A 25237-nucleotide genomic window follows, 5' to 3' on the forward strand; every position below is an offset into this window, starting at 1 on the left:
ACCTTTTTTCACTAGTACTCATCATGAGTAACTTCTGCTGATTGCTAATTAATCTTTTGTAAATTAAGCAGGCCTTAATCTACTTGCTAGCATCTGGGAACATGGGTTGAAGTCTGTGCCTCTAACAAGGACATTACTCAGGATTTTAGTGTTTAAAGAGCTCATTTAGCGCTTCTCGCAGTTGTACTACTTTTAATTGGAATTCCTTTTTGGGATCCGCAGAGGTTTCTTATTATCCTTCAGACTTACTTTAGAGGAAAGAAGCACGATAACTGCTGTGATACGATTGTCTCTTGTAATCATAAATAATACCTAAATATTTCATTTACTCCCAATTTTGTTATGTTAATTGCTGTTTCTTGTAGGAATTTCATTAGGAACACAGCTTTTGGAAACAGGAACTGTATTTTTGCCCATTAATGAAGCATTTTTTGTGGAATTCTGGTCTGTGCTTAGAGCATGTAGGTGTTTCATAATGCTGTTAATGTTATGTACACTTTATAGTAAGTGTATTGAAGAATTCATTCATACATTCATAAAAATATATTTAAATCAGTTAAAGTTACAAAATTGGTCCTTACCAGCATACTTTCAAGGCTGCTATGCTTTTCTTCTATCCTTGTATGTTTTGCAGGCAGCTTATTACTTACACAAAACTGTTGGACAGAGATCTGTTCCTCTAACAACTGATTGGAAAATACTTTAGTTAAATGAGTATAGGAGTATAAGAAAAGGAAATTTCATTTCTTACTGTCTTCATAGGCTGCTAATGTTATAGTCCTGGAAAATACAACCAGTGAGTAAATTAATTGAGTGCTAGCAGAAAATGCACATTATTTTTCCTAACAAAATAATAGAATCAGTGATGTTCTTCCATCTTTTTTTCTAATAGATAAAATCACATGAAGTGTTCATTAAGTTTCTTTCCAGCTAAAAATGACAGCTATTGTTACTTCAAAAATCAAACTTGTTAAAAGCACAGTGCTCCTTCTGCTTCTGTGTTCCTGTGTGTTCATTTATGCTGATAAATTGCACTGGATTAGTCACGGGTTATTTGGTTTGATCTGACTGTTCTTGCAAGCAAGACTTCTGTGTTATCTTGTTTTTGGAGAGAGGAAGAATTAGGAGGTTCTGGTTTAATAAAACCTCACTCAGTTGTTCTATCATTCTGTCATGCGTCAGGGTGGTACTTATAACTCCAGTATTTGTAACACTCTCTCAGGTACCTGTTTGCGTTGCAAATCAAGAGAGACTTGGCAGAGGAACGACTGACCTGCAGTGACAATACGGCTGCTCTTCTGATCTCTCACCTTCTCCAATGTGAGTATCTCTACTGTGTTTGACATCAGGTGATGTTGCCATTGCTAATCTGAGTTAAATAGCATACAGAATCTTTTGGTAACTAGAAGCATTTTCTGTCTCAAGGATAATTCCTTCTCTACATGTAGTAAACCTGTTGATTTTGAACACTGGGATTATCATCAGGGTTGCTGTGGTGAGGAACAGCTGGTGCTTATGTATGAGATCACTTTGGCTTTGTGGAGACTGTACGAAACCAAACACCTTGCATGTTGTCTGTTTTCCCTGGCTCTGGAAACTGGGTCACTAGCATGCTTTATCTTCCAGACAGCTGCTCCCATCTGCCTCTGTGGTTCCTTGGCTTAATTTCTCACTTTCCCTGTGGCTGGGGGAGATAAGCGTATAGAGACTGGGCTGAAGTAAAACTAGACATGTGCCACGACAAGTTCAACAGTAGGATTGTCAGCAGCTTTCCTCCTTGCTGGGAGTGAAAATGGAAATGGGAAGCAATTGATTTGGAAGCTCTCCATGTTGCTGCTCGCTCAGTCTGTACATGCCTAAACACCCAAAACGTCTTAAAATGAACAGGTTGAAAAACTTGAATGGGTTCAGACACCAAATCAGCCAGAGCAGCTGCCAAATGATAGTGTTTTCAAATCTGTAACCTGAGCTGCAGAAATGGAGTTTTATGCCTCCTTGCTGGCTTGAAACTAAAGCTGCACTGTTAAATGGTTATTAGTTATCTAATTCTGCGTTGTAATATAGGAATACAATTATAATAATATTAGTTAGGGTGATTTTATTGGAAGAGCAAATCTAAGTTGTTTGTGTGCTGTCAGTGAGTGACATGATTAAACTTTGCTCATGATTTTCCAGCAGTGCAGTGTGGAGTTGGTGAGCAAATCTCAGTGTCTGGCCTTGCTTAGGTTGCTTCTACTCTACTAGAAAATTGGAAGTGAGAAAGAATATGATTCTTTTTAACATAAACTATTTTACAGAAGTGCCTTTCAATTTTTTTTTTTTCTCGTTTCCGATGCTGGCTTGATTTTAAGCAGGATGTTGCTGTGTTCTCTTAAAGAACAGCTGCTTTGGCAGGGATTAGTTCACATAGTCCCAGTCTCCTTTCTGTGACAGTAGTTGACAGCAAATGTTATGGGGAAGCCCTCCAAAACAGAGCAAGCATATGGCAATACTTCCTTTGCTGCATCCATCCTGTAATGTTTGCATGTGGCCTTAGTAAGTTGAAGATTGACTCTGCATCTCTTCGTTTAGTTGCCCTTGATGAATTTTGCTTCCATGTATTTGTCTAACTTTTGAATTTGCTTATGTTTCTGGCATCCTTCCATGCTAATGAGCTTCACAGCTTAGTTTTTTGGGAGGTTTGTAGGATAACATATATCCTTTTGTCTTTTTAAAACTTCTGCATTTTAATTTAATATTGTAACTTTCTATTTCATTATCAGAAAAGTCTAAATAGCTTTTTAAAATTCATTTATTCAACTTGTAGTTTTTATATACATGTGCCATACATTCTGCCTGCCTCATGATTTTCTTTCCCAAGCCAATGACTTCTGGTTATTTCATACCTTATCAGGTGGAAGCTGTTCCACACTTTTGATTTGTGCTTTTTTCTTCTGTAAACCTCTTCCTAAATCCACAGCATAATTTCTGAAAGGCATGGATATGTGAAGGGGAGACCAAAATTCAAGATGTAGGTACAGATACGTAACACTGCTTTCTCTTTTGCCATGTATTTATTTTTGTACAATTTCTGACACGTAATTTGCCCTCCTGCCAAGTAGGCTTGTTCGTAACTATTTTACATGTATTTAGTAAACTGAAATTGAAATATGCTGGTTTGGTATGAGATATCTGTAAGGAAGAAATGTTTAGACCAGCTCGCAGGTCTTCTACAAGTCTCACATCTTTGACTGTACAGAAGTCAAAGTCTGAATTTTCCAAACAATGTTCAAATGCTGCTGTAACCCCCAGGAAGTCTGCCTGGGATAAATGTGTTTTGTAAAATGAAGCTGGATACAAAGTGTGATGCACAGATTTGTAGCACTTAAAGGAAAGCACATTCCATTTTTTTGGGTCTCTGTAATTCCTTACCAAGTATTTTCTGTCATTGTTCCTTTTCCATTATTTCTTCTTATTCTAACATGATTTTGTTTTCTGTAATAGCTGAAATAGGCGATTTTGATGAATCGGAGGATCGAGAACACCTTAAAACAAATCAGTATTTTCCAAACCAGGAGAGAATTGAAGGAAAGATTCTGGAGTTCCACAGGAAACATGTGTAAGTCAGAAGTAATGTATACCCTTACCATATACTCCTGGCAAGCAGGTGGACTGGCTTGGTTGGAGGTCGAGTATGCTGCACAATAGGATGATGTTAAGGTTGTGTAAGTTAAACACCAGTTACGTCTAGCAAGTAAAGTTGGATGTAATGATAGTTACATAGTTAGGACCAAGTTGTTGGGCAGTAATTTTTCTCAAGTGATTTTTTCAGTGTACCTTTACTAACATACCACAGAGCTATTATGAGCTTGTAAGAATGGTTTTAGGCAAAATCATTCTTCAGAATATCTAGTCTACAAAATTTAGGTTCAGCTTGCCATCAAATGCATAGGCCTTGCTTTTTTCTAAGTTATTAAAAAACAATTGCATTGTACTCATTCCGTGAGCATAACGAAGATGGAGAAGGATGGAGGGAGTGGGGGAGAAATAGCTTTTATCAGAGTTTATGCAATACCTTATCTTACAGCTGGAATATTTTTTAAGTAAGTAAAGTTTCTTGGGGACAAAGAAACTATTTGCCACAAATATAAAATTAATTCCAACACATGGTCAGGAACTGCATAAATGAATGCTTTATTATTTGAAATGCCCACTTCTTCCACTGTGCACATTCAATGTATAGTAAGGTCGTGTGTTCACAGTCTAATCTGGCTGGCCTTAAAATGTGAAGATCTACTCAGTTTGTGCAGTGTAAAATATCTTCATGAGTAAGAAGATTTGGAATAGACAATCATAGAATGATTTTGGTTGGAAGGGACCTTAAAGCTCACCTAATTCCGCTCCCCTGCCATGGGCCGCGACACCTTCCACTAGAGCAGGTTGCTCCAAGCCCCGTCCAACCTGGCCTTGAACACTGCCAGGGATGGGGCAGCCACAGCTTCTCTGGGCAACCTGTGCCAGTGTCTCACCACCCTCACAGGGAAGAATTTTTTCCTAATATCTAACCTAAATCTCCCCTCTGTCAGCTCGAAGCCATTCCCCCTTCTCCTGTCATTACAGGCCCTTGTCAGAAGTCCCTCTTCAGATTTCTTGTCAGCCCCTTTAGGCACTGGAAGCTGCTCTAAGGAGCCTTCTCTTCTCCAGGCTGAACAAGCCCAGCTCTCTCAGCCTGTCTCCAGAGCAGAGCTGCTCCAGCCCTTGGAGCATCTTTGTGGCCTCCTCTGAGCTCACTTGAGCAGCTCCACGTCCCTCTAGTGTTGAGGCCCCAGAGCTGGATGCAGGACTGCAGGGGGAGTCTCACCACAGCAGAGAAGCGCAGCAGAATCCCCTCCTTCGACCTGCTGGTCACACACCTTTTGATGCAGCCCAGGACACGGTTGGTTTCTGGGCTGCAAGCGCACACTGACATGTCATGTTGAGCTTCTCAACGACCAACACCCCCAAGTCCTTCTCCTCAGGGCTGCTCTCAATCCATTCTCTGCCCATCCTGTATTTGTACTTGGGATTGCCCTGACCCAGGTGCATGACCTTGCACTTGGCCTTGTTGAACTTCATGAGGTTCAAATGGGCCCATTTCTGTAGCCTGTCCAGGTCCCTCTGGATGGTATCCCTGCCCTGCAGTATGTCAACCACACCACACAGCTTGATATTGTTGGCAAACTTGCTGAGGGTGCACTTAATCCCAGTGTCCCTGTCACCAGCAAAGATGTTCAACAGCATCCATCCTACTACCAACCCCTGAGAAACACCACTTCTCACTGATCTCTACTTGGACATGGAGCCATTGACCACAACTATTCAAGTGTGGCCATTCAGCCAATTCCTTATCCACCATGTGGCCCATCTGTCAAGTTCATGCCTCTCCAGTTTAGAGACAAGGATGTCATGCAGGACAGTGTCAAATGCCTTGCACAAGTCCAGGTAGATGATGTCAGTCATATTCCCTTATCCACCAGTGCCATGGCCCCATCATAAAAGGCCACCGGATTTGTCAGCATGATTTGCCTTTAGTGAAGCTCTGTTGGCTGTCACCAACCAGTCCCTTGTTGTCCATGTGCCTTACCATAGTTTCCAGGAGGATCTGCTCTGTAATCTTGCCAAGCCCCAAGGTGAGACTGACAGGTCGACATGTGGAAGGGTAGTCAACCTACAGGGAGGCTCACAAAAGTATCTGTTGTGACCAAAATACTACTTGGAAGATCAGGGTTTGCATTCTATATTTGCCACAGCTTTTAAGCACACAATGTTAATATTGCTGAGAAATTTCAGACTGTTCCCAACCATAATGGCCCTAATGTTGCCTGTGCAGTTCTTGGAGGCAACAGGTTAAATCAAGATAAAGTGCTAGATAAAATGGTGACAGAGGTTTGATTTCACCCAATAGATCTTATTCTGTAGTTTTTGAGACCTTCCATATTAGAATTTAGCAATTTAAAGTGCTTTTATTAGTTGAGAATATCCACCTGCGCAGTTTCTTATGCATGGTTGTGTATTTTAATCCAAATACTATATCAGATGTCTAAATTTTCCTTTTGCTCTGGGATTGTTGCTGACTTTCTTTCAAGACAGAAGGAGGAGGTTATTCAGGGCAGCATCTGTGTTCAAGGCTAAGAAACATACTGTATTATTAGAAAATCAGTTCCTAAGAATTTCAATAATTAACTTCTTTTTATGATCACTCATTTTCAGTTGTACCGAATTACCAGTACTGATGGAATTTCTGTTTCAATTCTCAATGAAATCAGGTGTTTGTTACTTTTTTTTCTGCTTTTGAACCTTTGAGGTGCATGTGGAAACAGTGAAGGAACAAACAAATTGTTGTTTTGAAGTGATTTGAAGGAAAATAAAATGTATGCTGGGATTCTTCACCTTAGGAGACAGTAGCTTGAGGAAAGAAACCATTAATTTCATAGAAATATTTCATAATTTTTCTCATGTCAAAAGTGCTGAAACAATTAGGCAATAACTTCAAATGGTTAAAGGAGGAACATCCTTTTCATACAACTCGTAAGGACATTGTGAAACTTACTGCGGTGAAGTCTAAAGCTACAAATGGCTTAATGAAAAGTTTAGACAATATCATGCAGTACAGGCTGATTGCCTTAAAATTTGAGAAGAAATGTGATTTTTGTAGTTCTGGGACAAGTTACATCCAAACCATCCACAGAATAACCCTTTGTTAATCACGTGCCTGGATCTGATTGAGTTGCTTCTGCTTGCAGGGAATTTTGTTGGATTCCTTTTCTTGATAGAAGGGTCGTGACTGTCTCCTGAAGAAGTCAGGGACTGGTAATTCTACTAATTAGGGTCAAGCTTTTTTTTTTTGTTTCAAACAAGTTATTTCTAATCATTCTTTACAGTAAGGAAAGGTTGTATTTTTGCCTGTCAGGAAGAAGTCAGTGGAAGGTTCATACAAAAAGATTCTGTGTTTTATAAGTGTACTTTTCATTAGTTTAATGAGAATTGCATCTAATACAGCCATGTTATTAAAATGATTGCAAATCATATTTTAAAGCAATATTTTCAAAGTGTACATTCAAACCATATTAAGATTAAAAGCTGAGGCATGCGGTTAGAAATGGTTACAACAGAACATTAGCGATACCTGAGTACCCTGAACTCATGTTTCAAATCGTCCTGCGCCTTTGGAAAAATTTTTGTTAGAGAGACGTAATTTTGGAAGCACTGCAGTCCTAAAAATAGCTGTAACTTCCTTACACGTCTCCTCTTGCTTCCCTTGCCCAGGGAGTATTGGCCACCCTTTTCCATTTTTAGTAGTTGTGAAGGTCCTGTGTTTTCTCAGAGCATAGGCACATTTTTTTCCTTGTTTCTGTTACAAGGAGCAAGCGGGAGCATGGACCTTGGGCATTTGTCTCCTTGGTGATGGGCAGTGCAGTTAAACGGACACAACGCTTCTCTTATTATCCCCGTGCATCATATTTCTACTTTTTTGTTTTATTTTCATTTTTATTTCCTTCAGTTGACGTTATTTCCCCACATAGCTTTAGAAGACTGGTATTTCTTCCATTGATGGTTGCTTTTGACTGAGACTTCTCACATAAACAGAGCCTCCAGGAATAAAAAACCATTTCTGGTAGGATGGCTCATCTCCACATCGCGACTGCATCATCTTATTTCTGCTTCAGTTTTCCTCCTCAGCAGCCCTTGCTTTGCTTTGAACACGCTTACTCATACACTGGTGTACAGGGGGCTTCTGTGTCATATCAAGCTGGGAACTTCAATTTGACTTTCTTGGGCTAGAGTTGCAGCAGGAGCCTTCCAGTGCCGTACGTGAGTTGGGGGAGCAGGAGGATGTGTATGGCTTTGCAGAGGGTGTTCAGTCCCTTTGGGTGACACTATGGAGTGTCTCTTCACATTAGAAAGTTGTGGTTTGATTTTAATCTTTATTGTTTTTATTGCTTCACTGTAGCTACCATCAGAAATGGTAGAAGAACATAAACCTGAATAAAACAGAATGTGTGTATCCAATCCAGTCTGTATCAAAATAAGATAAAATACATCAGGAATGTTTATTCATAAAGATGGGAATTGAAACCTTATTTTCTGTTAAATATACTTTTTATTTCTTTCACGTTTACAAATACTTTCTTTTACTTCCATGAGTATCAAAATATGAGGTTTATATTTAAATTTGCAAATGTAGTAACAGTAAACAGGATTAGTCATAGTTTTGGTATAGCACATTACCTGGTTGCTTCAGCAAAAGCCTGAATTAACTTTACTTATTTTATTTCTGTAGTTTATAAAAGGAAAAAAAGAAAAAGTAGTTTATATTTTGAAGATGGTGTATTGGTGGCAGTACAGTTAAATCCTGGCACCCTGGACGCTCAAAATGCAATGTTTACTGCCTTCCTACAAGTAGTGCGAGTAGAAAACTTGCTTTGGGGGGAGTATATTCTAGAATTAAACATAAAATGATTTGCTTGCATTCAGATGGCTGTGGGGGTTTTGTTTGTGTGTACACAGATAAATCAGGAAAGAAATTGAAGGCTTGATAGATTTATATTTACCTTTACTGTTATCCCTCATGTCCTGTCACAGCTTGTTAGCCTAGTTGTCCATGATTTAAATTCTTTAAATTGTTTGTAAATTAGAAAAACGATAACTTCAGGTTGCTGTGTAGTCTGAACAATTTCTACACATGCAGTGCTTGACACTTTATCTTTAAACTTCTCTATAAATCACTGGTTTTAAATGTGGTATAAATCACTTAACATTTAACAGCATTTGTTTTGAATCCATTGCCACATGGGTATTGTAGCCCACAGCCAGTATTTGTCTAAATGGATGTACGTAAGGAACCTTTAAACTAAAACCTATTGCATTGACAGCAGTTTTTGCTGGAAGACACTTGTAATCGATAGTTTGTCGTCCATTGACCTGGGGAAGATTAAGTAGATTTATCTGCTTAATGGATGAACAAAATTAGACCAGATTGTTTTCAGGCTGGTCTGTGCAGCTTAGTCTGCAGCAAACATCTGAGGGTAATTACTCTGAAACTGTTTCTCCTTTGTAACTGTTTGTGGTGCAGGGTGAGTGCCCAGCATTGCTCCCAGCTTTCCCTACTAAAGGCTCTGCCTTCTTTGGTAGGTATAGGCAGGTCGAGTGTGTAAAAACACTCTTAAAATCTGGGTTGTTTTTTTAATTCTTTCTGAGATGTGCTGTGCTTTGGCTTCTATCTAATGGAACATAGAATAACCGTCAGTGTTTCTGCATCACTTATACTTGGCTGTTTATGAAGAACTTTTAGTACTATATGGCTCCAATTTTCTAGTTGCCATTTTATCCTAATTTTTGTTTCCTTTCCTTTCCCAGCCTCCAGCAACCTTAGCATCAGCAGCACCCTATTTAAAAGACAAAGCGCCACTTTCATTCTTAATGTCACTCTTTTCAGAAGAATTACAGCAGGAATTAGTGTGGGTGGAAGTTACACACAGTGCTCTTAGAGTGTAACTCTAAGAATCTGTGGCCAAAATTAATATCTATCATCTACCTTTTTTGTCTAATAAGTGTTTAATAAACAGGAACCATGGTATTTGAGCTATTTTGATGCAGGTAAGGAATCTGTGGAAGAAATGTTATTAACATTTAAAGCCAGTGTGAAAACACTTATTCCAGCATCACCCATTTCAGTAAAAGGAGGTGAAATCTGCTTTGCCAGTTTAAGCTCTTCAACATAACCAGTACATGTGGTAGAAATGCAGCTACAAGACTCTCTATGTAGTTTGGGAGTTCTTTTTCCATTTAAAATCAGATTTTTGGTCCTCTGTGTTTGTTCTTTGCAATCCCTTTGTGCATACATGGTCATATAATACTGACGTTTGGATAGGTTGGCATATGGGCTGAACTTGTAAAGGTAGGAACTTCACTGTATCCCTGCTTTCTGCAGTTGGCAAAATAAATTTTGGATTTCCTGTTGTAGTATTTTAGATTATTATTTTCCCCTCCAGAATGAATAAGGCAATAGAAAACTGTTGAAATCCTGTCGTGAAGTGTATGTCCATTCAGGCGTACTTTCTCAGTCAATTTTTGTGTATATATGAGTTTTAGTCTGAAGAGCGTTCTACTGAGAATCAAAGAAGCATTGTTTCTGCTAACAGCTCCCATTTTTAAAGTGTTAGCATACTAAATAAGTTTCGTAATTGCATTCCTACATGCAGTTGATATGTATTGTCATCATCTCTGCTTCTGATAAATTCAAATGTAATAATCATTCACTTTAATATTCTCAATTTATATTTAAAAGAAATCTATATGGAGCAAAAAGGTTGTTTAGTCTGAAATACAACTATAGGTAAGTAGAAGGGAGGTATTTTTAAGGAGCATGCCTAGGAAAGCAAATCAGGGTAGCAGGAAAATGTGTTTAGTACTGATGTTATGCTTGGCACTACATAAGGCATGAAAATAGATCATACTACAAATAGTTTTTCATCTGTCCTAATGAAATGACACACAGATTTATGGAAGAAAGGACATTTCTTGGAAAGCAGGATTTTTAAACTTTGTCTTTCTGCAGGATCTAATCTGGTTTCAGTACTAATTGGTTATAAATAGAGTAATAATTTTTATTCCCTATATCTTCCTTGTACCTTACATGCTAGTGCACTTGCATATTGCAGGAACAATTCAATCAGTGCACTAGCGTAGATGGCTCATGGAAGAAACGTGATATTTATTATTTCTAATAATTTTCAGTGGGGATGCAGGGATCACTTTATACAACCGTGGCTGAAGCAGTGTCACCAGTCCTAGTGTCCTGGCAGGTCCTGTGCTGCCAGTGTTTCCATGGAGCTAGCAAAGGAGAAGGGTCTCCTGCTGTAGCTAGTTCAACTGGACTGTATTTACGTGGGCTCTTTCTCTTCTATGTACAGGCTCTGCTGACTAGCTCCAATTCGTTGTCCATGGCCACCCCTCCTGTTCCTGAGTGCCAGCTGAAAAATGCACTATAATTCAGTAAACTCCCCCTCGTGGAAAAAAAAAGTGGGTGTGGAGGGGTGGGGGAAGAAGCTATTTTGTCATGCAGGAGAACAAAATGTCAGTTATTTGATTTCAGCAGACTTGTGGAGAAGTAAATGAAAGCTGAATCTGTGACTGGTGTGAGCCACAGTCTGTAACAGTTACTGTATTGATTTGCTTGGACTTTGTGCATGCTCAGAAAGGAGGTGCTCTGTGTGTACGTCTTCCTCCTGTTTTCAAAATCATTTTAACAACAGATGATTTCATTTTTTAAATCATTTGCTGGATTCCTTGGCAAAGAGGAAGTTACACAGCCAGAGACTGGGGGAATGCATTGCACCCAGTAGTGCTAGCATAATAATTCTGATGCAGTCCCGAAACCCTGCCTGAAAACGGTCTTTCTGTTGCAGTATTTGCTTTGTTTCTATTGTGCTGGCTGTGCAGCTCTTTCATCTCTCACTTTTATCTGGTTAATATTAATGTGTATACAAGCAAGCAGAAGAAAGAGCATTGTGGAATGAATTCAGGTTTGTTCAACTTTATTGCTTCTAAACTGAAAAAGCTCTGAACTAGTTAGTTGTTTCAGTGCTTCTGTCTGTGGGATTCATTTTAGGTTGGTCATCTACTGTTGCATATTGTTCCTATTACAAAAGTTTCGGTGTACTGCTTAACTTGGAGTGAAACTGCCCAACTAGGTGAGAGAGAGAATTCTCATTTGGTGCGAGAGTGAAGACTTTAATTGTATTAGCAATGTTGGCAATATTGTAGAATCAAATTGTTCTTAAAACTTTATTTATTCTTCTTCCTCATTATAGGGGTCAAACTCCTGCTGAATCAGACTTTCAAGTGCTTGAAATTGCTCGGAAACTGGAGATGTATGGTATCAGATTCCACCCTGCATCTGACCGTGAGGGGACCAAAATTAACCTAGCTGTCTCACATATGGGTGTACTGGTATTCCAGGTAAGGTGGGGAGGGCAGGCTGGGTACGTGTGTCAGCCTTTCTGTTAGCACCTCTTGGGAGTAAGTTTCTCATTATTACTTCAGGTGTGTCTAATTATTTAAAATTTAGCACATTTTTATGGTCAAGGGAGTGTCAATTAAGCCCCTCAAATATTGTTTAGTGCAGTTTGTCCTTGTTGATGCAGAGAGAGCAATATCAAACCCAACAGTGACAGCAAAGTAGAAGGGGTTTTGTTGCCTGTTTGAAAGTTACATGTGTGTTCAATAACAATCATCAATTTGTTTGGTACAGCCCTTGAACAGGTCTGTAATTCTGGAATTTTGGTACAATTTTCCTTGTTTTAATGTTACAGTGTGTTTTTGCTGGGATAGCCTTGCTCTTAGTATATAGCAGTGCAGTTTCATTGAAGTGATCGGACCAATTACAGTTACTACTTTTGTTGTATTAAAGAAGCGACTCAATGATCAGCATTCTGTTTATGAATGCGATCATATTATTTTCCTCCACCAGAACACACAGACAGCTTACCTACTAAAATATTTCCATTTGGACACTCATTCTGCATTTATTTTGTGTCTTACGTGTTCTGTTGTTACTGTGGGTCAGCTTCTCTTTGGAGATGCATCAGCCACTGCAGTCCTGCAGTTCTCTCAGTCCTGCTTAGTGGCCTCTCAGCCCCTGAGTTTTCCATCATTTCAGCTCATTTGGGTCTTTCTCTTGAACTCCCTTTTTTCCTCTCCCTTTCCTTATAGAGGATGACAGGAGAATTGCTGCGATAATGAGTGCTGACAGGGTCCTTCTCCGAGGTTTTGGGAGTCAGTGGTACCGAGTAGGGACATCTGATGTAGGGCAGCAGTGCGAAGGTAGAGTCTGGTTTTAGCCAAATAAGCAGGCTTGTGAGCAAGAGAGCTTGGCAGGATTCCTTGTGCATCTGGCAAGTACTCGTCTGTGTACTGTACTGCTGAATTATGAAAATAAGCTTGGAGGAGTGTGTCTAGAGTTCTGTCCAGAGGAAAAGGAAAGCATGTGAAATAAAATGAAACCATCTTGCTTGTACCATAAAATACCCTGAATGTTGATGGGGTTGAAACGTTCCTTTCCCATCCAGTTTTCTAGGTTTTCATTTGGTTTTCTGAGTGTCTGCACAGAGATCACAGACATCACAGACTTGTAGCTATCATTGTACTGAAAGATAAAACTGTTCAAGGGAATATTGTCACTACAAATAAAAATCCACCAGAATAGGTTGGGGGTGGTGGTGTGTGTCCACATGCACATGTCTATATACCCTCAGAACAGAAACCCAGAAATTTTGTTTGCTGCTCTTAGAAACTTTTGCCAACTTTTAACTATTACCATTTTAATTCAGGGGAATACGAAAATCAATACCTTCAACTGGTCAAAGGTCCGTAAACTAAGCTTCAAGAGGAAAAGATTCCTTGTTAAACTCCACCCAGAGGTCTGTGTAAGTTTTATTGGAATAGTAGGCTGGTCAGTGTTGAAAAAAATTACATATATTTAATTTTATTATGAAAAATTCTAGAGTTTATAATTCTATAAAACAATTTCAGTGGGGTAGGCTTGGCTTCAGTTTTCAAGTAAAAATCTTTCCTTTCTCACCCCATGTCTCTCGTCTTAGGTTTTTTTTTGTGTATCAGCCTGAGCTTATCCTTGACATAGGCATAAACGTGTAAATGTAAGATAGAAAAAAAAAATTAAAACCAAGTATGTGGTGCATCCTGTCTCAGTACTTTTACTCTGAAAAAGTGACATTTAGTATTTTCCTTGGATGTAAATGGAGGTTGACATTGAACTCTCTGATCCGTTACTGTCAAAACAAACTAAGGTAACTTAAGCATTGAAATAGTAAATCTCTGTTGTTAGGTAATAGTGTGTTAGGAAGTGCTTTTGCTATAGCTCCTTGAAAGAATACTACGCTACACTGACGATACAAACAATGATTGCTTTATATGACTATTTCCTCCAGGAACTTGTTGCAAATGTGCTGCTCAAATGAAAAATCTGATAAAGATTGATTCAAAAAAATAGCCTGCTACACCTCAGGAAAGAATTGGTGGCTGAGAGTATATTTTTGGAGCTAAATTTTAAGGACTGGTGATTACTTTTGCTACAGCCTTATCTTTTCTGTATGTCTGTATAGCAGAAGTGTTATTTTTCATGCTTGGCTGATTTACAGTAGGTTGTTATGTTGAACATAGGGTTGTATTAAAATGGGGGGGTGGATTGGACATAATATAGTTATGTGTATATCAAGGCAACCTGAAGCAGGACACACTCTCTGCATGTGTAATGTGTCTCACAAAGATACCCTCAGAAATTTCACTTGATAACTGTACTCTGACATACACAGTATTTTCTGGTCTCATCTAAATCCCAGGAAGTTAGGCAAGCATCAGAACTTCTAAGGAAGAAGTATTTTTAAATAGCTACTATTTCATTTAAATATTGTAATTCGTTTCAAATTTTTAACCTTATGATCCATATTTCTTAAGGTGGATTATATTGAGCATGTTTTTAAAGTCGAGTGCATTTTAAAGTCAAGTTTCAAGGTAAACAGATATTTCTGAAAGCTGCTAAATGATTTAAACTGCATTCAGCTTCACTTCCATTGCTTTAAGGCATATGAGAAATGACTTGGCAAAATGCTGCATCTCACTGGCGTTGAGCTTTTTTGTTTGTACCTATTTTTACTTTTCCATTTCTCATCCATTACTATTTTGTGTGCTACTTAACTTTTGTGGTTTGTTCCCAGGGCCCATATCAAGATACGCTGGAGTTTCTTTTGGGAAGTAGGGATGAGTGTAAAAACTTCTGGAAAATCTGTGTTGAATATCACACGTTCTTTAGGCTCTTTGATCAGCCAAAGCCAAAGGCTAAAGCAGTGTTATTCACCAGAGGGTCATCATTCAGATACAGGTAGGGAGAAACCTAACAGATTTATTAAAGCTGAATTCCTTATATCTTAGAAAATGAGATAAAAAAGAAAAAGTATTCTAAAGTAATTCCGTCTGTCATTCTCATCCACTGCGTTTCATAATGTTTGTACTTTTGTGGGTTCACAGTGGACGAACACAGAAGCAACTAGTGGATTATATTAAGGACAGTGGGATGAAGAAAACCCCATACGAAAGGTAAGTACAAATACTTCTTTAAGGTGAAATGTATTTGAAACTTTCATAGTGCCCTAATTTCCTAAATTTTGGTGTTTTTAAATGATGCTTGGAGGCATGTTCCCTGGTTGACTTCTCAGTTACTAAGGTCTACCTCAGATTTAAGGTAGCTGAACTAAATTTAAAAAAAAAAATTCTACTGTTGTGATGATTTATGAAGCTTAGGAAAGTGTCAGTATCACGTTTTAATGTCCATGGACAATGTGTGAATTAGCCATCTTAAATTCAGTATGCTTTGAAGATTCACTGAATCTTCAAAGTGAATTCAGTGAATTCACTTTGTGAGGACTTTGAATTCCTCACTTTGTGAGGAATTCAAGTGAGGACTTGTCTGTATGTCACTGTAGCGCTATGTGAGTAGCCAGTGGCAGAGTGCATAATTGAACTTGGGAGCTGCAAGTCTCAAACTGTGACCTTAAATCCTCATGAATTTCTAAACATATAACTAAATAAGAATGTGCATTTTAATTATAAAATTGTCATTTACTTACTTGATGATTAAACCATCCTGTCTACAGGTGGGAAATTCCTCATACTCTTTAATCTGAAATATTATAGGAACTTAATGGGAATTTGTAAAACTTTGCATTTATCTACTATTAATAAATACTTTTAATGTCTTGGACTCCAACTGAGCTCCTCTTTTACATGAAAGATTGATTTTTCTTGTAAATTATTGACATAGAATTAATCTAACCATAAGCATGACGCAGGATACCACTTTTTGGGGTGTAACATATAGAATTTTATATGCCATGAATTATATGGTTAACTATATTGTAACAAATTTGTAAAGTTGTGGCAGATTAACTCATCCTGTTCTTGAAGCCATTCATTTGTAGATGTTATACTGATGACAAAGGAAGAAGTTAAACTAAGAGTGCTATTTAGTCTAGTCTTCTGCCTCAAGTTGCTTTTGAGTTCTCCTTCAGTGGTATGAGTGATCTGGATCTTGCTTTATTCCATTTTCTGTATGTTTCTTACTCTTGCTTTGTTTAATTTACAGCTCTTGTGGCTGGTTAATAACTAGTTCAAGATTTTAAAAACCATGCTAAAATACAGCTTGAGACATTTCTGTTGGCTACTAGAATGGAAGTAGCTGAGTGGGGAAGGGAGAAGGCTGGTTCCTGTCTTGGATACTCACAGAATGCTCTATGTTTTGCAGGAGGCACAGCAAAGCCAGGGCGTCCACTCGTGCTTCAAACACAGACGTGCCAAAACAGGTCAGTTCTGCAGCACTCTCGATATTGCAGTCATGGAAGCTGGCAAACAGCTTTCTGAGATGACAGTGAAGGAGAGGTGATCTGAGTCAGCTGTTTGTCTGGAATTACTTTCACTCTTTGATCTTTGTCCCTGATGCACAGCTTATCTTCTTTTGTGAGTGGCATCAGTTTTGATAGTTATAATCAGTTTTGATAGTTGTAGCCAGTGGAGTGTAAAGAGAGTAATATTTTCCTTTTCAGAGTTCAGAGTTCAGCTAACTGAAAAGAAAATGTTATACTTTCTAGGTACTATCTAACTGCTTCCTGTGGAAGTCTCAAGTTCATTGTATAGATGCCTTCCACAATCAGTGGCAAGAAAACAAGTGTTTCACTGAACGCACTTGCTTTATATGCAGGAGGTTAAGGAAGCATCACAGGGTTATGTTGTTGTTTTGTGCCACTTCCCCTTGTGGATGCCTTTTGAGCAGAGGCTATAAAATACATGGATTTAATCTTCCATCCAGTTATCTGAATTCTGGAAAAAAGATCTTGCTTCTTACTGGGGCTGCTGGATCTGTTTCTGTATGCAATGTAAAATGAGCTTTTTTGAAGCACATATTCCTTCTGCATGAAGAACTGGATGCTGCATTTAGTTTTATGTATTGTAAAAATATTTTTCTGTTGTGTTTCTAATTTTCTTCTTAGAGTGTCCCATTCATTGAAGGCTTGAGAACTCCAGGGTCTCCTGCCTCAGCAGCTGCCCCCTTCCACTCAGTTCACTCATCGGCCACTCCTACTCCTGTCCTGCCCATCTTTGCAGAAACCAGCCCTTCCTCTTCAGACCCCCGAGCGCCATACACAAGGATTCCAGAAAAGAACATTGCAGCGCCAGCAGAAGAAGTTGGGAGGAAACTGATGCAGCAGCCTGGATCTCCCATGCTCCAAGGTGTTGGGTTTGGTAGTGTTGCAGGAAACTGTAACCCTGCTTGTCCTGTTGTTGAGAATGGTTGCTGTTTAGATCTAGATATAGAGAGGAGTAGTAAGGAGAGCAGGGTTGCTGTTTGTAAAAATGACAATGATGAGGATGACTTTACCACAGGTGTTTTTGTTGCTGAACAAGAGCATCAGCATGGCAGTCGGGGTGCCCCTCTTTTCACATTGACAAATTCACAGTTACAGGTGTCAGAGGAATTTATTGATGATGACCCAGCAGAAATTTCCTTTTTTGCTGGTGGCTCTGAGGCATTTTCATATGTGTACAGTGGTTTAGAGTTAAAGGGCTCTGATTTCTCTAAACATGTGTCAGAGTCGCCTGGCTTAACTACAGATGCCCTTCAGCAAAATACAGTCTCTCCTCAGTCAAGCCCTGACAGGTACTCAACCGAAGCGGTAGATATGAATATGGAAGATGAGTTTGAATTTGAAGAAGGGAGTGATTTCAACGGCAATGAGAGACCATCAGATACCTCAGAGCTGTTCAAGGTGAAGGCCCAGGCAAGCAGAATGCAAAGCCTCCTGAGCCCGTCTGAAACGAGTTCGCTCATCAACAACCGCTCCGAGAGCAGCTCCCTCAATAACTTGGCACTGAACGGCGCATCCTCCGTTCATGCGTACAGCTCTGCGAACCATTCGGAGGCCAGCTCCATGGTGAACTTCCCTGCCTACTCGGTGCGCTCTGAGTCCAGCTCAGCCTTTCAGTTCACAGACATTATTGACCAGCTGGAACAGCTGAGCTGTCCACCTACCACCACGGAAGACTCCAGCAGCACAGACACGGATTCCTGGGACTCTGAAACTGCTGCGCCGCTGGATGTGAACCTTTTCTTTAGTAACCCTTTTGCTCAAGCCACCAGCGATAACTTTGCTTTTGACTTTCAGAACAATTTAAAAAATCTCACGCAAGAAGACTGGACAGAGAAGGCACATGTTGATTGATGCTTGATTTTTGTGATGGATCCCTTTATGCTGTTCAGGCTTAGAAGTTAAAAGGGTGTGATGTCAGTCACTTTAAGCAAGAAAACCCTAATCCAGTGACTGGATTTTAAATCACATAATATAGTTGATTTTTAATTACTTTTTTTCCTGTACCTCTTCAGTTTCCCTCAAAGCATCCTAGCTTTGGTGCTGCCTTATAAGCCTCACACTGCAATCAGAATGTGTTACAATAGGCTACAATGTTTGTAAAATACCGCATTTATGAAAACCCTCTGATTCCAGAGAAGTGTCATCAGCTGGCACATGTAGCCATCACAGATTGCAGTATATTGAAGGACTTCTTTGACTACAAATGTTCTGTAAGAGTCTGGAATAATATGCTCTTCCTCCAACACTCGAATACAACAGTAACTTTTGCACATGCTTGTTAACAGGCAGACACATCCCGTAAGTCAGCTGTTTTCCTGCTCTGCAGTGAAAGTCCTCATTTGGGTTTTTTTTTTATTTGTTTGCTTGTTTCCACGATCAAAAAAAAAGGACACTCTTCAAGTCAACTATGAAGGAAAGTTTTAAAATATCAACCTATGCAACATGTCTATGGTATGCTTCGAAGAATAAATAACCTACGTGGTAGTTTAGAAGAGAGAATGTATATGCAATCAAATGAAAATAGCAGTTGCCAAAACATCTTGTGAAGACAATCATCGTATTTTCTGACTTCAAAGTGCCTTCAGCAGTCGAGCAACAAACAAGTACCCTTCTGCTTTGCAGCAGTTTGGAGATATATGCATAGACTATAAAAGCACTTAATCCCCATTGCATTTTGTCTCACCTTTTTCTTTATTTAATCACTCTGCATGAAAATGCTTACGAATTAATTCATGAAAGTGTCCTTTATCTGTGGAAGACAGGTGTGGTGGCAAACCCACTGATAGCTTTAATTTTTTCTTTAAAATTTGGGCTACAATCAGAAAAATACCATGATCTTTCTGAGCAATTGAGATGTGAAGAGGAGCCAATACTGTAGAAAACAGTTAGAGCTTCGCTGCTTTCATAATTTTTTTTTAGTCAGGTGACTTGGTGTGAGACTAGATCTGTAAGTTCGAGAGCATAATTGAAAAGACAGTTACTGAACTGGTCACATCTAATTTAGCAACGTTTATTGGGGTGAAACAGTAGAAGTTGTGAAATGTCCTTCATGCCTGCCAACCTGATGGATTGGAGGGGTGAAATTCTGAGCTTCAGCTCATAATAGCAATTTTTTACAGTGCTTTGCTTTTGAATGATCAAGAACATGAAATACAGAACACCTGGCCGAAACCTTCTGATGGAAAGCCTCATCTCCTTCAACCATTTGGTTCTGGGGTTCCCTGTTGCCCCGTTTTCAGTCCTTTGCAGAGAGAGTACAGTACTAGTACAATGAATGCCTCCAAAATAAGCAGTTTATAGTTACAAGCATAACTCTATACTCCATATTATTCATATCTGTTTTCTTAAATGTGGTCTTGATATATCGTTAAAAGACCTCACTTCTTCTCAAACCTTGAAAAAGTCCTATTCTTTCTTGATAACTGCAAGAGAATTCCTCTCAGTGAATGGTAGAACATGAGGGGGTAAGACCTCCTTTAGTCACCCATTTTTTCCAGTTTAGCTTTTACCAAGGAATGATTATTCTTCACAGCATTTACTTTTAAGTTGTGGTTACCGTGTTTGAGTGATTCCACTGTTGTTCCACAGGGAAACCTGTCCCCTTTGCCAGTGGCACAGAAAATCAAAGCACATTTAGCACAAAGTGTTAGTTTGGACCTACAGGAATGTACAGCAGTTTGATTGCTCTTTTTTGTTTAAATGCTATACTTTATTTTTGTTTGTTTTTTTTTTTTTTTCTTCTGTTGAATATGTGTTCTGGCTCTTCATGTGGCCTTATTCATACCTGTGGAGGTGATGTGGATGTGTAATGTGACATTTCTAAATAGGCACTTGGAGGAGGTCTTCAGTTGTATCCAAAGCTGGTACCTTTAAGTATGTTTTAGGTGGTTTGTCTGATTTCCTTCCCACAACTAACTACATTGTGTAACTTAAAAAAGAAAAACAAAACAGAAAAAAAGACAGAAATCTGTCTGCAAACTCTTTTACAGGTGGTAGAGTCAGGGACAAATATGTAGATAAAGATTTAGAGAGAGACTGTTAATGTATTTGATCTTTTAGAAAAAGAATCAGGATTCAGCTATTTGTGTATAACCATGTCTGCCTCCATTTCATGTTCTGTGTCTCAGTCACAAGCATCCCCTCTAAATGTGTTAGAGTTGTTTAGTATGGGAATAAATCCAACTGAATTGTCTAGGTTTTCAAAAGATCTTAGGAAGAAGCTGCCTATATTTTCAAAATACATGCTTGGCAATCCTGAGAGAAGGCAATACATTCTCTTGCACGACAGTTAGTTTGAAAAGGCATATTTAGTATTTTCTTATTGTATTTTGCGACTATGCAGATCTTTTATTGGCAATTTTAAATCTCAGGGATTTTTTAAAGAAATACAAGGTAATAAGAGTCTTAATGCCCCTTTTATTTTCTAAAGGAATGGGAGTGACTAGGATCTTGATCTTAAAGCAAGGTGTGTGGATTCACAGGTGAGGATGTACATGTACAGAGCTGCTCAGATGAAGGTTTTGGTTACGGTGTCACCAGAAACACTGATCCTTCACATCATCTGACTCCTCCGTATACCTGGATTTAAGGTGCTTGTGCAAAGGCGATGCTGGTCAGCACCTACAAGCTGATACCTTTGCGGGGATTGCACACCATGGTGTACTTCCAGGCTGTGTGAGAGTTCAGTGCTGCTGCCTGTTAGTTATATCTTTGCTGTTGCTAATTGATAGCATGTAGTTGTCATGGTTTCTTTCTGGGCTTTTCTGATTTTTAAAAGCTATATGGTTTCTGAGGATATAGTCACATGTTTAGCTTTTTTGTTTTATTCATGGTTTCCCAGACAGGCACAAAAGGGGAGAAAATATAGTTTGTAAGCAGTTTTTATTGTAGTAAGAAAGCTGTGAGAAAAGGTTCTTTATCATTTCCTGAAAAGGGGTAAGTTCAGATTCGCTTTCCAATTGAGATGGAGAGAAAACCAGCCTGCCTTTAAGGGAATGGGATGGCTTGGTGCTTTGCAGTGAACTTGAACACCAATTGTGAGTTATTTTAGTGCAGCAGAGGCATGCCAGGCATCCTCTTATTCCCCAGCTGTCTCCTGTGGTGGCAGAGAAGGTGAGAGAAGGAAAAGCTTTCCGTTCTCTGCCTGTATCATTTGCCTTTGGTAGCCTAAGGGAATTAGAGAACTTTGGGGCAATGTGGTTATGTCCTGAGTACCAGCATGCTATTAAGCTTTCAGTGTTACTCCTTGTGGTTTGTTTTGTTTTCTTTTCATGGTGTTGATACTAGTAAAACCTAGTTCCTGGTACTGATTTCTGTGGTAGGAGCAGATGAAAACCTACGTGCAAACCTTCACTTGTCCATGGCAAGTGAGTGGTCATCCTGCCCTCCCCCGAACACTCTCATTTCTGCAGGTACGTTCTTTCCTGTTTGCTTTCTGTCCCCATCTGTGGGAGGCTGAAGGGGGACATATATAGGTACCTATATTTCTCGTCAAGGTACAGGTTTTAGAGCTGGGGTTCTCCAGTACAGGCAGCCACTAGGGTTTCCAGGCTTGTTCTCCTGCTTTAGACTGTGCATCCACCAGCTCTCGCAGCAGTGGCTCAGTGAAGGGAGCGTGCTGGAGCCATTGCTGTTTGCCATCCTTCTACTTCTCTGTTTTCCTATTTTAGCAAATACATGTAGCCATAGGAAAGCATGGCAATATTAGTGGCTTTTCAAAATGAGTTAGGGTTTAGCTCTCTTGCAGTCCTCCACTTGGCATGTTGCAGTGTGACTAAAAGACACTGAGAAATGTGTGTCTTGAGTGGGTAATATAATCTGCATCTGTAATCCTGTATGTGTATGCTTACAACCATTCTACACCTAACACATTTATTAAATGTAAAGCATTACATCAGAACATTTTTGATCTTCATGTACTCAGTTAGTGGAACTCTTAATTTGCACAAGGCACGGGTTGTAGAATATTCTCTGAACTACCTACCACCCGGTTAAACTTGGGTAAACTTTACTAGCCTGTGTTACCTATGGCATGTAGACTTTGTAATTTTAAAGTACTCATTCATTATTAAAGTAATACATGCTGTATATTTTCCAGGACTTAACCATATTTTATCTTAGGATGGAATAGGGCAATGTATTGAACTGCTCTCAACTTTCATGTTAATTTCCAGTGAATTTCAGAGTTGCTGGGTAATACCAAGTATTGATCTCTTTTTTTCCTGTGTGTATTTGTATTGTGGTCATAGGTGATTTTGTTCAAGGTTTTTTTTGTTTGTTTTGGGGGTTTGTTTTTTTTTGTTGGTGGCTTGGTTTTGGTTTAGTGTTGGGTTTTTTTGTTTGTGGGGTTTTTTTTGGTGGTGGTAGTTTTTGTTTAGTTGCAAGTCTTGATAAGGGTAAGATTTTGTGGAGACACTAATAAAAGTCATTCTAATTTTACGCTTTTTGGTGCAAACCTGTCGGTAAGTCATTCCCATTATTGTCATTTTGCAAAAAGTTCTAAGCCATAATTATCCAGTATTAATGGAATGAATGAGTATAAAGTACAATTTTCATTGTAGTCCTCTAGCTGTCACTGCCTGTAGTTTTTAGTAGATCTTACGTTGCACTTATCCCAAATGCTGTGTGTATATGTATGGATATACATATGCATTCTCTGTATGAATATGGGGAGACTTAATGTTCCAAACCTACCATAAAGTCCACTTATTGGTCATCTACTCTTGGGCTTTCGTAGGATTAGTCCACCAGTTGAGCTGTAGCTTTGCAGGTTTCAAATCTGGAGCATGTTTAGTTGAACCTGGTTTGTGGGAAGGTGTTTCTCTCAATTTTCCAAGGTCACAATACCATGCCATTGCTCAATGGCAGCTGAGAGCACAGCTTGTGACAGCCCTGCGGGTCGGTAAGAAACCAAATGCCCATTTATCACCATGTACATACAGGTGCCTTGGTTAGAGTGACTCCCCAGTTAAGTAGGTGCTACTCTTTTCAGGAAAGGGTTACGTTAAGAAAACGGAAGGCTGGAATTTTTTAATTGATCTCTTGATCTCCTGAACTTTATCTCTTATACCATAAATGTTTTATTGAATTACTTGTTGGGATTTTTACTCTCTTTGTGTCTGTTCAGATTGCTGGTTATGAACCTACAGATTTGTACTAATTCATAATTTTAATTGTTTATGCAATAAAATAAGGACAACTTTGATATAAATGACAATATGGGCTTTTTAGCTTTATTTTTTTATTACCCTTGTGTTTGAAATAGAATAAATATTTGTTCTTCTAGCCAAGGCATCTTAGAGTTTTATTACCAGATTTCTCCAGACAGTTTTCCTCCTGTACCCCTTTGTTGAAAGTAGAGCACAGCTGGGGCAAATATTGGTGTATGGTTTTCAAATTACTGGTTTGTGCAGACCTTTTGGTTGGGATTCAAATGGGACTAGGAGTTCAGAATTCATTATCAGAATTATGTTTATTGTGGAGACATCTCTTAAACTGGGTATGTCCCTCAGACTCTCTCCCATACATTTGGTTTGATTGGAAGCCTGTCCTTTGTTGCAAGCATAGGGTATGGAGGCAATTGCATGTTATCTAGGTTGAAAGTTCTCCTTCAGGAGTCTGTGACCAATGTACGGGTAAATCCTCTTTTCCTGAATCATGTAAACATTTGCTTAAAAAAGGTCAGTAGTACTTGCTTAAGTAAACAGAGCAGGTTTCTGGACTACTTTGAATTGACAATTTTTATTACACTTTTTAAATTATCTTGAGTTATAAAACAATGAAAACACTGACTCCTAAAAACTTTGGTTTTCAGCAAGGAGGAATTATTGGTCAGAATTATCTCTGACTTGATTTTGGACGTAAGGACATTTTAGAACATAGCAAGTTTGATCAAATTCAAACCCTGTAATAGAGTGATAAACTTCAATGGTTTTGGTTGCAAAATTGAACCAATTTTATATAGACTCAAGGAAAATCTGTAGCTAACATAAATAAGTGATTTATCACAGAATCCCAGACTGTTTTGTGTTGGAAGAGGCCTTAAAGCTCATCCAGTTCCAACCCCCTGCCATGGGCAGGGACACCTTCCACTAGAGCAGGTTGCTCCAAGCCCCTGTGTCCAACCTGGCCTTGAACACTGCCAGGGATGGGGCAGCCACAGCTTCTTTGGGCAACCTGTGCCAGCCCCTTACCGCCCTCACAGTGGAGAATTAATTTAGGTTGAAACCCTCACCATTCATTTCAGTGATGCTGCAAACAAAGAAGTTTGTGCGGTTGTAGTTTGAGCCCAGGCAGATCAAAGCTGTCAGTGCGGCATCAAGAGATTTCTGTTTAATGCTGTATTGGGTCTGCCTGAGATAGAGTTAATTTTCCCCATTGCAGCCAGACTGAATACACACCGTGACAGTATAAAAGTTTACAATCTGCAGTTTATAACAACAGATACATATTCTTTCTTGCCTGCATGGGGAGGGGAAGGTGACAAAAGAAGGGTGGTCATTTCAGATCCTGACACAACTGTAAAACTGAATTCTCCTACAGTATCACATGTAGGTATGACTTCACGGGTACATGCAGTTTCACTGGGGCACATGCCAAGTGCTGTACACATGCTTTAACGTTTAATGTGATCATTGGAGGATAACGAAAAAAGGAGATCTTTGAATTGAAAGTCTGTTAGATATTTTTTTAGGCTCTTAGGTTGTTTTTGATAGTTTGTTTAAGATTCTCTAACTCCCAGCTAGCCCTCATTATTTTAAAGAGAAGATTTGCAGGGGAAA

At 39.1% G+C, this 25237-nt stretch overlaps 1 protein-coding gene across 6 annotated transcripts in view; it reads left to right on the top strand.

The window, feature by feature from the left end:
• The window catches only part of FARP2 (FERM, ARH/RhoGEF and pleckstrin domain protein 2), a 74310-nt gene that overhangs the window by 27773 nt on the left and 21300 nt on the right, over positions 1-25237 (top strand). For 4 of the 6 annotated variants that reach the window (XR_003992507.1, XM_030493809.1, XM_030493812.1 and 1 more), the window contains exons 6-13: positions 1223-1320; positions 3484-3598; positions 11832-11979; positions 13350-13445; positions 14754-14917; positions 15064-15132; positions 16337-16394; positions 17079-17319. Coding sequence is in view for 4 of the 6 variants with exons in the window: in XM_030493809.1 (XP_030349669.1) it covers positions 1223-1320; positions 3484-3598; positions 11832-11979; positions 13350-13445; positions 14754-14917; positions 15064-15132; positions 16337-16394; positions 17079-17319 (989 nt within the window). In the remaining 2 variants the exon portion in view is untranslated. The remainder of the gene's footprint in view (positions 1-1222; positions 1321-3483; positions 3599-11831; positions 11980-13349; positions 13446-14753; positions 14918-15063; positions 15133-16336; positions 16395-17078; positions 17320-25237) is intronic. The other 2 variants (XR_003992508.1, XM_030493811.1) reach the window with 1 other exon arrangement.

This window comes from Strigops habroptila, chromosome 8, assembly GCF_004027225.2.
Source record: "Strigops habroptila isolate Jane chromosome 8, bStrHab1.2.pri, whole genome shotgun sequence".
Classification (NCBI taxonomy): Eukaryota; Metazoa; Chordata; class Aves; order Psittaciformes; family Psittacidae; genus Strigops; species Strigops habroptila.